This window comes from Cyprinodon variegatus, unplaced genomic scaffold, assembly GCF_000732505.1.
Source record: "Cyprinodon variegatus isolate N-32 unplaced genomic scaffold, C_variegatus-1.0 Scaffold138, whole genome shotgun sequence".
NCBI classification, from domain to species: domain Eukaryota; kingdom Metazoa; phylum Chordata; class Actinopteri; order Cyprinodontiformes; family Cyprinodontidae; genus Cyprinodon; species Cyprinodon variegatus.
Window position 1 is genome coordinate 49,780 of NW_015150591.1, and position 10,938 is coordinate 60,717.

General features: G+C 35.7%; 1 protein-coding gene across 2 annotated transcripts in view; it reads right to left on the reverse strand.

Moving 5' to 3' along the window:
• rnf13 (ring finger protein 13) overlaps positions 1–9,343 on the reverse strand; it is a 50,680-nt gene extending 41,337 nt beyond the window's left edge. Inside the window, exons 1-3 of one of the 2 annotated variants that reach the window (XM_015376672.1) lie at positions 9,117–9,343; positions 6,529–6,739; positions 6,294–6,374 (exon numbers count right to left, since the gene is read on the reverse strand). In XM_015376672.1, coding sequence (XP_015232158.1) covers positions 6,294–6,374; positions 6,529–6,642 — 195 coding nt within the window. In that variant the 5' untranslated portion in view covers positions 6,643–6,739; positions 9,117–9,343. Of the gene's footprint in view, positions 1–6,293; positions 6,375–6,528; positions 6,740–9,104 lie in introns of both variants that reach the window. The other variant, XM_015376673.1, reaches the window with a different exon arrangement.
• Positions 9,344–10,938: the final 1,595 nt, after the last annotated feature.

Consider the following 10,938-nt stretch of genomic DNA (forward strand, 5'->3'; position numbering starts at 1 on the left):
AAGATCCCAACTTTGAAGGAAAGAAACAATGTAGGCTATAAAATAAAACCGTGCATCTTTAACTTACCAGAATGAAAATGCTGGGAACACACTCTCAATGACATTGGAATACTGTGGAAAGTTATGTTCGGTCGTCTTACAGCCGCGATCCAAGCTAGCCGACGACTCTTTATCTCTGACACTTGGTATCCGTGGTTGCGCCTCCAGGCAGGAAAGCGGTGGAAAGTTAACCCATTTTCTATGTTTTTCCCATGACGATCATGTGTTGAGCTTTTACAGCTCACAATACAGCAACGGTTTACCATGGTTGAAATCAAGTTAAGGTGAAATTAATCAAATTAAAACACGGCTGAGAGGGAGAACAGTACGCGGTAGTCATAGGCAGTAGTCTGAGCAGCTGTACAGGAGGCCATCAACATGGCGGCCACACAAAGTAATTACATCATGACGCCCAAGCCCTATATGGCAAATAGAACAACATAGAGAAGCATGTTATTATGGGCTCACTGTAGGGGAATGTGAGCCAATCACAATAATGACCATCCAGGTATAATGCAGAGGAGAAAAACATAGAAAATAGAAAGTAGGAAAGGGTCGACCGAAAGCACTCGAAATTATACCTTTGGGAGTTTTGGTTCACCTGAGCCGAGTGTTTTTACCTTACAAATGACCTGCTGCAATTTGAAAAACAAAACTAAAAGTTTAATAAAAAAAAAAAAAGTAACATTAAAAACGAGTTATTTGAATGAATTAATCTTTTTAGGATAGACCCCTTTTAACAGTCTAGATTTTAGTTTTGTGGGTAGTATATTTTGCCAAAATCTTTCATTCGTCAGGTTTTGGTGGAGATTTTTTTTATGTTTAACTTAGACAACATTTGTAATTTCTTATACACGAGGTGTATACAAAATGAAATTTCGTTTAGTACAGGTTTCCAGACAGTAAATGAAACTTTTTCATTCCATAAAGTGGGGCAGTGATCAAATGTAAACATGTTGGAGAAAACAGAGAATATACATAAATGCAGATTTATCTAATAATTCGGGAGAAGCCCAGAGTAGGGCTGCTTCTCCTCCACATTGAGAGGAGTCAGCAGAGACTTGGACATCTTTCGGATCCCCCTGGTCGCCTCCATCAGGTGTTCCAGGCGCGTCCCACCTGGAGGAGGCTTAAGGAATGAGCCAGGACACGCTGGACAGACTATGTGTCTCAGCTGATCTGGGAGCGTCTCTGGCTTCCCCTAGAAGAGCTGGATGAGGTATCAGGGGACAGGGGAAGACTGGGAGTCTGGTGAAACTGCTGCCCCAGTGACCCGGATAAAGCAGGTATGAAGAAAAATTCATAAAAAAACAAAACAAAAAACAAAAGGATCACACTTTAAGTTTGACTTATTTTAATAGATTGTATTGTCTGTTCTTTTGGGACTTTATTACCAATTAGTGGCTGCTTTATTAATCAATGTTGCAGAATAAATATTTCTTTTAAAAAGTCTCAGGTCAGACAGTCCAGTTATCACATAATCAAAGGCTTGAAAATACTACTGGGAAAAAAAAAAAGGAAAATGGGATAAAATATTCTGGATTACCGCTTGCTAACGGATTGCTTCCAGCATAAAATCTGCTGTAACAGAGCTCACATAAAACTAGTCACCAGCCTGAATTGAATTATTGCAGTGATCAGGGGAGATCTTTATGTTTACTTCTACAACCAGTCTCATCTAGAATTCAGGAATTTTTCAATAAATCTATAGCATCTCTACAAAACACAGAGCATTGTCTACTCTACTCTAGAAAATCTTCTTCTTAAATTAAGTATTATTTTAGAAAGCAACCAAAAACGCTCTTTCAGCAATTACATAAAAACAGATTTTGTAGCAGGACTATCATAGAGTCACTGAAAGGTTTCATCCGGTGCCTTTAGTTGGTGAAGGCAGGCTTACAGCTGCATGGTGCAGAGCCTAAGCTGACTGTAAACACAGAGTTGTGCAACTAGAAACAGGAACGGCTCTGTATGGAGCCTCCTTCCCTGTGGGGAAGAATCAGAGAAATAAACAGGCGTGTGTCGTCTTGTGATGCCAGATGTTTCTCTGGAGATTATAAAACCCTAAATATAAAACACAGCCTCTGATTCAAAGGAACCTGGAGGAGTTCTTGGTAAAGAAGGTAAATGTTCCCCATATTACATAAAAAGTTCTCCTCAGCCACAGAGCTTTATTATCTAACATTCATTCACATTTAAACTAAATAAAGGGCATATTATAATACGATTCTATGTGACAGCAAAACAAATAAAGCAATGCAAAAGTGTAAAATTAGAACATCTTATATCAGAGATCTGATTGTTCCTTATGTTCCTAACAGAGCACTTCGCTCTCAATCTGCAGGTTTACTAGTGGTTCCTAGAATTTCTAAAAGTAGAATGGGAGGCAGATCTTTTAGTTCTCAGGCTCCTCTCCTGTGGAACCAACTACCAGTTTTAGTCCGTGAGGCAGACTGTCTACTTTTAAGGCTAGGCTTAAAACTTTCCTTTTTGATAAAGCTTATAGTTAGAGCGGCTCAGGTTATCCTGAGCTATCTCTATAGTTATGCTGCTATAGGTTTAGACTGCTGGAGGACATAGGGACCCCTATTTCATCATTCTATCTCTATTCTCCCACTCTGCAGAATCAGTTAGTTCAATCTCTTCAATCTCTAACATTATGCTTTGAATCAATTTGACTGCATGATCTGGTTGAACTGTAAAGTGCCTTTAGATGACATGTGTTGTGAATTTGGTGCTATATAAAAAAACTGAATTGAACTAAATAATTTATTGGGTGTGGAGGAAAGTTCATCGCTGTAGATCAACCCAAACCAAAGGTCTGCAGCCTGCGGCTCCAGGGCAACATTTGGCTCGGCCCACTTTGATGGCTCTTTAAAACTATAAACTAAGGTTTTAATCTATATCTTTGTCCATCTGTCATGTAAATACTCTGCTATTAAATTGTAATATAAATACATTAAAAACAAAAATCTCATTATGCTGACTAAAATGAGCTTCCCTCTATTACCCAGCCCCCATCCTGAACTGTGGTAATGTGGTTGATTACTGGGCAACATTTGACAACAAACTGCTCCTCTGTGGAGCTGTAAAAATCACAGACTGTGACTATGTGCTGTCAAACCCAACCTGACAGAGACAAATACCAGTAGCAGATGAGGGGAGTCCTTCTGAGACACCTGAGGAGTAAATTTGCACAAATTAAACCATAAGGTCTCCTTTAAAACCCAAAATGGGGCCAAAGGCTAAGGTAAGAAGATCAATAAAGCACAGAGATTAGATGCAAATTAAAAAGCAAAATGGAAGATGGGGAGACTAATCCTGTTCTTATATAATACTAATATCCTTCAGCTAAGTGCACTGACTGTATTATTATCCTTTTTGTTTTTTTCTGGATTGAGGCGACTTTGCATACAAATGTTCCTGCTCTGAAAAAAGCCACTATATGGTTTATGCCATCCACTATATCCAACTATACTGACCCATTTAGGCTTTCTATATGTGCAAGATACAAGCTTATTGTATTTTGGCCTAATCTGGCCAGTCAGACATCAAATAAGACAATGTTCAAGCAGTCAGAGAAAGCAGCTCTCTTAAGAGAGCCTGGTTAGTCTGACCAGCGGCGCCTACAGAAATGTTTCACAATGCAGGTGAAGTGTCTTGCCCAAGGACACAACGACAATGAAAGTCGGAGTCGGGGCCTGAACTGTCAATCCTTCGATTTCAGGGCAAACTCCTACAACCAACGCCACTGTCGCCCCTTTGTTACAATATATTTCAATACCTGCCATGATGCTTTCATCATCACAAACTTAATCTAATTTTCTCAATTCTCATAACATTGTTGTACAACTTAGATTTTCTAATTCCACCGCATATATTTAAGATTCATTTGAGTCAGCTGTATGTCTCTATATGTGTAGCATCTTATCTACAAAGGAGATTCCTCAAAAGTCTAAACTCCTCCCTGAGAATAAACCTTTTTACGATTAGTTTTCTTATTGAATCTGTATTTATAATCCCTTTTGTTCATGTATCTATTTCCTGTTCTACATAAATGTACACTTGTACTTAAACATAAGACATCATCTCATGTTTAAATGTGGAATTATACCTTGGTGTCATTTCTAAAATGATTGGTTTCTACTCTCAAGCGTGTAAAGACGATAAACACAAACTACAAGCAACGATTGTCCAAACAAACCCGTCCAAACAATAACAAACACAAAACATGGCATTACATATTTCTCCATCAGCTCTTCTGGAAGACTGAAAAGCCTTTTTGTGCAACATCAACAAGTTCTTGCCTGTGGGAAAGAACTACAATGGCCAGCTTATATGGCAGACATGAATCATCCTCTCTGTTTGGGAGCTTTGTGGATCACCTTCTGTGAGGGCTGCTAATTATGGCACAAAAAGAGAGATCTAAGCAACAACAAAGCATCATCACTTTAAAATGAATTCTTTATTGAAGCTTTGTTAAAGAAGAGTGGAATATTTCTAGACTTTTCCTGAAGACTCTAAGGAATAAAGCTGCAACTAAGATTAGTTAGCTAATCGATTAAAAATTTGATAGCAAATGTGCCTTAAAGATAATTTGAAACACAGTGTAAACAAAGTGAAGCTAAAATTATGCCAGTTTGAGGAGTTATGGGTAGAAAATAAACACTGAATTTAGTTTTTTCCATCTTAAATGCCTATATATCTTTTGATTTTGACATAATTAGTGCTCTACACTGCAAAAACCATCTAGAATAAAGTAAAAAATATTCTTAAATTGAGTGTATTTACCCTTAATTTGAGCAGATAAATAAGATGATTTGCCAATGGATTGAGTATTTCTACACCTAAAACAAGATAATTAGATAATATGCACTTGAAATAATACAAAGCAATAGTCTTTTTCTCATTTTAAATGTAAATTGTCTTGTTCCATTGGCAAATTTTCTCAATTACCTCCTCAATTCAAGAAAAATGCACTTAATTTAAGCAAAAATGACTCATTTAGATTTCCATTTTTTGCAGTGTAAGTGGGTTTGCTGTCAGTTATGTGTTAGTCTCTATTAGGGTTGTCAAAAGTATCGAAACTCAAAAAAGTATAGATACTGAAATGTTGTATCCGGATACAATACTCGTTTTTAAAAGTATCGATACAGTGCCACCACCAGTGGCACCTAAGCAGTCATTCATCTAAAGTGCAGAATAGAGGACAATGCACTTTCTGAACACTGTGTGATTGAATAATTCTGTGCACTTTTCAGTTTCAGACTTTTTTTTTGTAAGAGGTGCAGCTGCTGAGAATTATTTTTGTTTCTTAACTGGTTTGGCTAGTGTCATTGTTATGTGTGCAAAGCATAGCCAAGGAAGGAACACTTCATTTGAATTTTATAAGTTTTTTTATAAAGCTTGCTTAATATTATGCACAGCATACAATCTTTATTGTGTTTATTTATTGTATTTTATTTATTAATGAAAATATTTCTGTAGACTTTTGGAGTCTTTGTTTTTATCCTTGTGGTATCGAAAATGGCATCGAGTATCGAATATTTTCCTTAGTATCGGTATCGAGTTGAAAAGTTTAGTATCGTGACAACCCTAGTCTCTATGCTCTAGTTAGCAACCAATCAGTATCTAAATTAGGTGCAGATAATTTAAATAACTGAGTAATCATAATTAATCTGACAGCTTATGCTCTACTAAATATGGATATTAACATTAAAGTTGACTTCAGAAACACAAATTTTTTATCATATGGAGTTCTTTTCTTTGAACCTTGAGTGTTGTGGTAAACATCGGCCAACAAACCATCAATATGGGAGGCTGCCATAAAAATAGAAATTGGCAAAATTCTAGTCGTGGGTTTTGTTTTTGTTGTTTTTTTTTTAAACTTTCTGGAGGTTTGAAAACAAAGGAGCGTCTGTCAGACCAGACCCAGTTTCAGAATAACAGGTAAAGCTCAGGAAGGTAAGAACAAAAATATTGGAAATGAGCCTTTAGTGAGTCTGAATGTTTGCATTCACAAGTTTCATCAGATCAAACTAAAGACATGGTTTTTAAGAAACTGTAAATTTTATCCATGGATTAAGAATAGATGGATGGATTAAGAGATACAGTCTGGACATATTCTGTCAGTTCCCCTTCTTTTATACACATCCAGAGCTGGAAAATAGTCAAATAAATTAATTTGGAGTAACAGCTGCTATAGTAATATTTTTTTTCCAGAATCTCTGATGTCTAGAACCTCAGAAACTCACCTTTAGTCCATCGCTGGGGAGCCGGTAGCCAAACCGTGCAGGCATGTCCTCAAAGGTTTCTGTTTTGTTATCAAATGAGTACTGAAATAAATTCAAACACAAAAATCAGAAAATAAACAGAAGCACATCTCAATGACGATCTAAAGCTCTGAACAAAACAGAACAATTCCTTCTTGTCTGTTAAAAACCATCCATTTGTGTGGGTTGTTTTTTTTTTTTTTATATGCCTACTCACAGCAGCGATATCGGCCTCCACAGGCAGCAGGTTGAGGAAGGCGAAGAGCTGCACGGTGAAGATGGTGTAAATCTGGGTGGCGGACAGCATCAGCATTCCCAGAGACAGCAGCATTTTGGCATCACGTTACAATCACCGTCTTCTACGCCGCTCATGAACATACAGAGCCGGAAAGACCCCACACACTGTCCTGCAGTGGGACTAATCACACCTAAAACAAAGACAGAAAAAAAAAGAATTTTTTCTTTGATGAGATTATTTCAAGTTTTTAACATAAAGTCTACATCAAGGTAAACTTCCAGGTGTGAAAAAACAGCTAATATTTCGGAAAAAAATAAATCACTTAATGGTAAAATTGGGCAATCGGCTTTTGGGATTAACGGGACAAAAAATATAAGAAGAGTAAAACAAATAATAAAGTTTTTTTTTTAATAAAGTGAAAATGGTCAATCTAATCCAGGATTTTTACCTCCAAAAGTTATGTTCACAAAGAGAGTTGCTGCTGCAGCTTCCTGTTTGGCTGCATCAGGTGAAAAGAGTGCAACTCAAAGGGCGGCTTAAAAAACTATGGCATTCAAAGAGAAGTCCATCTATTCAGTTACTGTAAAGTTTTATGGGAACACAGTGAGTAAAAACTGCAAGGAAAACATGTTGAAAGCCAAATATAAAAAATGAGGCACATTAAAGCAGAAAACATCATAAGTAGAATTAATCAGATTTTCCTGCAAGCAAAGAAGAAGTGTGAGACATTCTTTAAGCTAGTTGTATTTATTCATATGCATTTTATTCTTTTTGCCATATGTACATCAAAGCAAAATCTTTGCACAGGTTGAATCTAACTGCAGCCGTTAAATCTTTAATACCTCTAACAGGAAAATCAAACTACTGCCAACAATTGAAAATGTCATTACAAACCGAATAATATATATATTTTTATTGCCCAAATGTTGAATCCTATTTTGCTTTTTATAAAATGAGGTTTGAATAATAACAGTGAAAAGACGGATGGTTAGTAGCAGGTGTGACACAGTGATCTGCTCAAATCGCTCGATATATTTAATCCAGCCGCAGATTAAAATTAGGTTTTTATTTGGAATCACAGGTTTAAAACAAGCTTTGATGATGTTAAATAGAAAATGCTTGATATTTTCTTTATCCATCCATTTTTCTTCACGCTTATCCCAAACGGGGTCAGCTGCTCAATGGGGCAGTGGGAAGTTTCTGGGTTTGATTCCCAGCCTGGGGAGTTTGCATGTTCTCCCTGAGCATGCGTGGGTTCTCTCCGGGTACTCCGGCTTCCTCCCTCAGTCCAAAAACATGACTGTTAGGTTAACTGGCTTCTCTAAATTCTCCTTAGGTGTGAGTGTGTGCGTGTGAATGGTTGGTTGTCTCTGTGTTGCCCTGCGATGGACTGGCAACCTGTCCAAGGTGGACCCCGCCTCTCGCCTGTAGACAGCTGGATATTTTCTTTATTTACCTTGTAAAGTTATATATATATATATAAAAATATATTTTTAAAGCCAGGGTATATGAATTGATTTCACCTATCAGCAACTGTTTTTCATCACAAAGTTGTTTAATCACTGCTGCTTACCTTATCAAGGCTGCACTTTAAAAAAAATAGTCCAGAGAGCTGTTCTTAACCAAATGTCTTTTTGTTTACACTTGTGTGTACAAAATAAAAGCGGTCTAAAGTCTAACTGTTTAATGAGCTTTTGCAAAGGCTAATTAAAAGTTCCAGGGATTTTGTCAGTGAAAAACAATCCAACCTAACAATAACAAACATGACTTTTTACATGAAATAAAGGACTATAACAAATCATTGAACTAACATAATATGACCTAAGAACATGCATCACATTTTTCATTTAGGTAATCATCTGCAGGATCTGCAGATGTTAGAACTTTATCCAAGATCCAATGTAAACTGAGAAACATCTAAATATGAAATTCTGTAAATAAATTTCAACCTATACACGATCATCCATTTTTCTTTTCTTTTGATGCTGAAAACATTCACATAAATATACGGTAGCTCACTGATGTTTAACTCTTTATTATGAACTTTAGGAGAAATTTTGTTATGATTAATAAATAGAATAATTTCTAAAGTAGTTTGCAAATCAATCTGTTTCAAAACAGCCAATATTGGCTGTTTTGAAACAGATTGATTTGCAAACTACTTTTATGCATCATAAGAAATAAAGGCTATAATGGGAGAACAACATGTTTCATATGAGGAGGGGTCAGATGATGACTAAACATCAAGTGACAGTGATCACATTTTCTGAAGAAACGAAATGACATCATTATTACATGGTTATTAAATGCGAGGGATAAACTATTAACAACAAAACATTCAACACGATCAGAAAGAAAGTCTCAGCTACCGTCAAACTAAACCAACATTCATTAAAAAAAATGCAGCAGCATAATTCATCTAAAACCGTTAGAATGACGTGTTGACGTTAAGGACAAAGCGTTGCTGAAAAAATATCAAAGCGGATTCCATTAAAATGTTTCCGTTAGACACCAAAACAGAGGAAATTAGCATGAGGCTAACACAGGCAGCTAACCTGGGTGTTTACCTCTCCTGCTTCTGCTCGCAGCTTTACCTTTTTTCCCCGGTAGCTACCAGCTGTCAGCGACATTACTCTCCTTTACTGCGCATCGCCACAAGAAATGAACCCAAAAATATTGACGGCGGAAATTATTCATCCCGTTCGGACGAGGAGTCGATGAAGATGACCATAAACGTTACAATGTAATCCCCATCGATGGCTTCTTCTTGCTTCTCATGTGAGAGCACTAACTTCCGCCCCCTGCAGCGATCCTATATCAGCTCGTGATTGGACCAAAGACCTGTCAATCATCCTATACCGGAAAGGCCTCTGGATATAAACAGATCCACGTGACAGGCTAAACAGCCAATGCCTTTGCAGTCTGAGTTGGACTGTACATTAGCTGTCAGCAGAATAGATTGGTCAAATCGTTTTCTCTTTCTCATCTAAAAAAAAAATAAAAAAAAATAAAAAAAATAAAAAAGAAGAAGAAGAAGAAGAAAGAATTGCCTAATATTTTTACACGTTACATGCAATGGATATTTTTTAAAAAAAATCATTACTGTTGAAATTTCCATAGGTGTATATTGGTTATTTCTACGGAAGAGGATTAGGGCCACTGGAAAAAAAAGAAGAAAAAGTTAACTCATATTTAAATTTTATTTTAGTTTAGTATGGGAAAAAAGTCAGAATTGTGACATTTTTTCTCAAAATTCTGACATTTTTCTCAGAATTCTGACTGAATTCTGATGATAAAAAGAGTCAGAATTCTTAGATTAAAGTCAGAATTTTGAGATCAAAGTCAGAATTCTGAGATTAAAGTGAGAATTCTGAGAAAGAAATCAGAATTTTGAGGAAAAAAGTCAGAATTCTGAGAAAAAAGTCAGAATTATGAGATTAAAGTCAGAATTCTTAGAAAAACTAACTTTTTTCCCATACAAAACTGAAATAAAATTTAAAAATCAGTTAACTTTTTTTTTTTGTTTCAGTGTCCCTAATCCTCTTCCGTATAATATCGAAGAGGATTAGGGCGACTCAAAAATTTTTAAAAATTAAACTGATTTTTTTCATTTTATTTCAGTTTACTATGGGGAAAAAGAGATTAAAGTCAGAATTCTGAGAAAAAAATGTCAGAATTCTGATATTTAAATGAGAATCTAAAAACATAAAGGCAAGTCTACTTTTAAATAGCTGCTAATCAGACATTTTATGTAGGGAATATAGTTTGCCAGCATAAATTTTAATGAATCCCAAATGACAGTTTGAACAAGTGATGTGTTATTACTCAGTACTATTTTTAAAGAAAAACACCAGTGGATAAAACTATGTGTGTGGTACAGACTTGAATAGTACTGCATTACTATAAGGATATATAATTTATTACACAAACAAATACTTTAATAGATATGTAAGTATTTAATAATAACAGCATGATTTTAAAATATATTAAATAAATAAATAAATTTAACAGTGTTTATATTTTTATTTATAACATATAGATAAGATTTAATATTTTAATGTAGACACAGCTATTTACAACTTGTAATGAGAACTTCAATGTAGAAATAACTTAAGATATTTAATTCACCATAGGTGAAGAGTATTTATAGTTATCATAGTTTATTTTTAAGATTAAACTTGGAATACCAGCATCTACAACAAGTTAAGCTGATTCACTTTGCAGTAATTCTCAAGAATATCATAGATTTTCTAAGAAATACGCAAATTATTTCCCGGACTATCTCTCCTGTTTACATTAAGAAGCTTCTACTTTCAAAAAGAGGGGGGAAAAATGCATTTTAACATGTATGGAGGAGGACCTAGGACCAACTCTGCCTCTAAACACAGC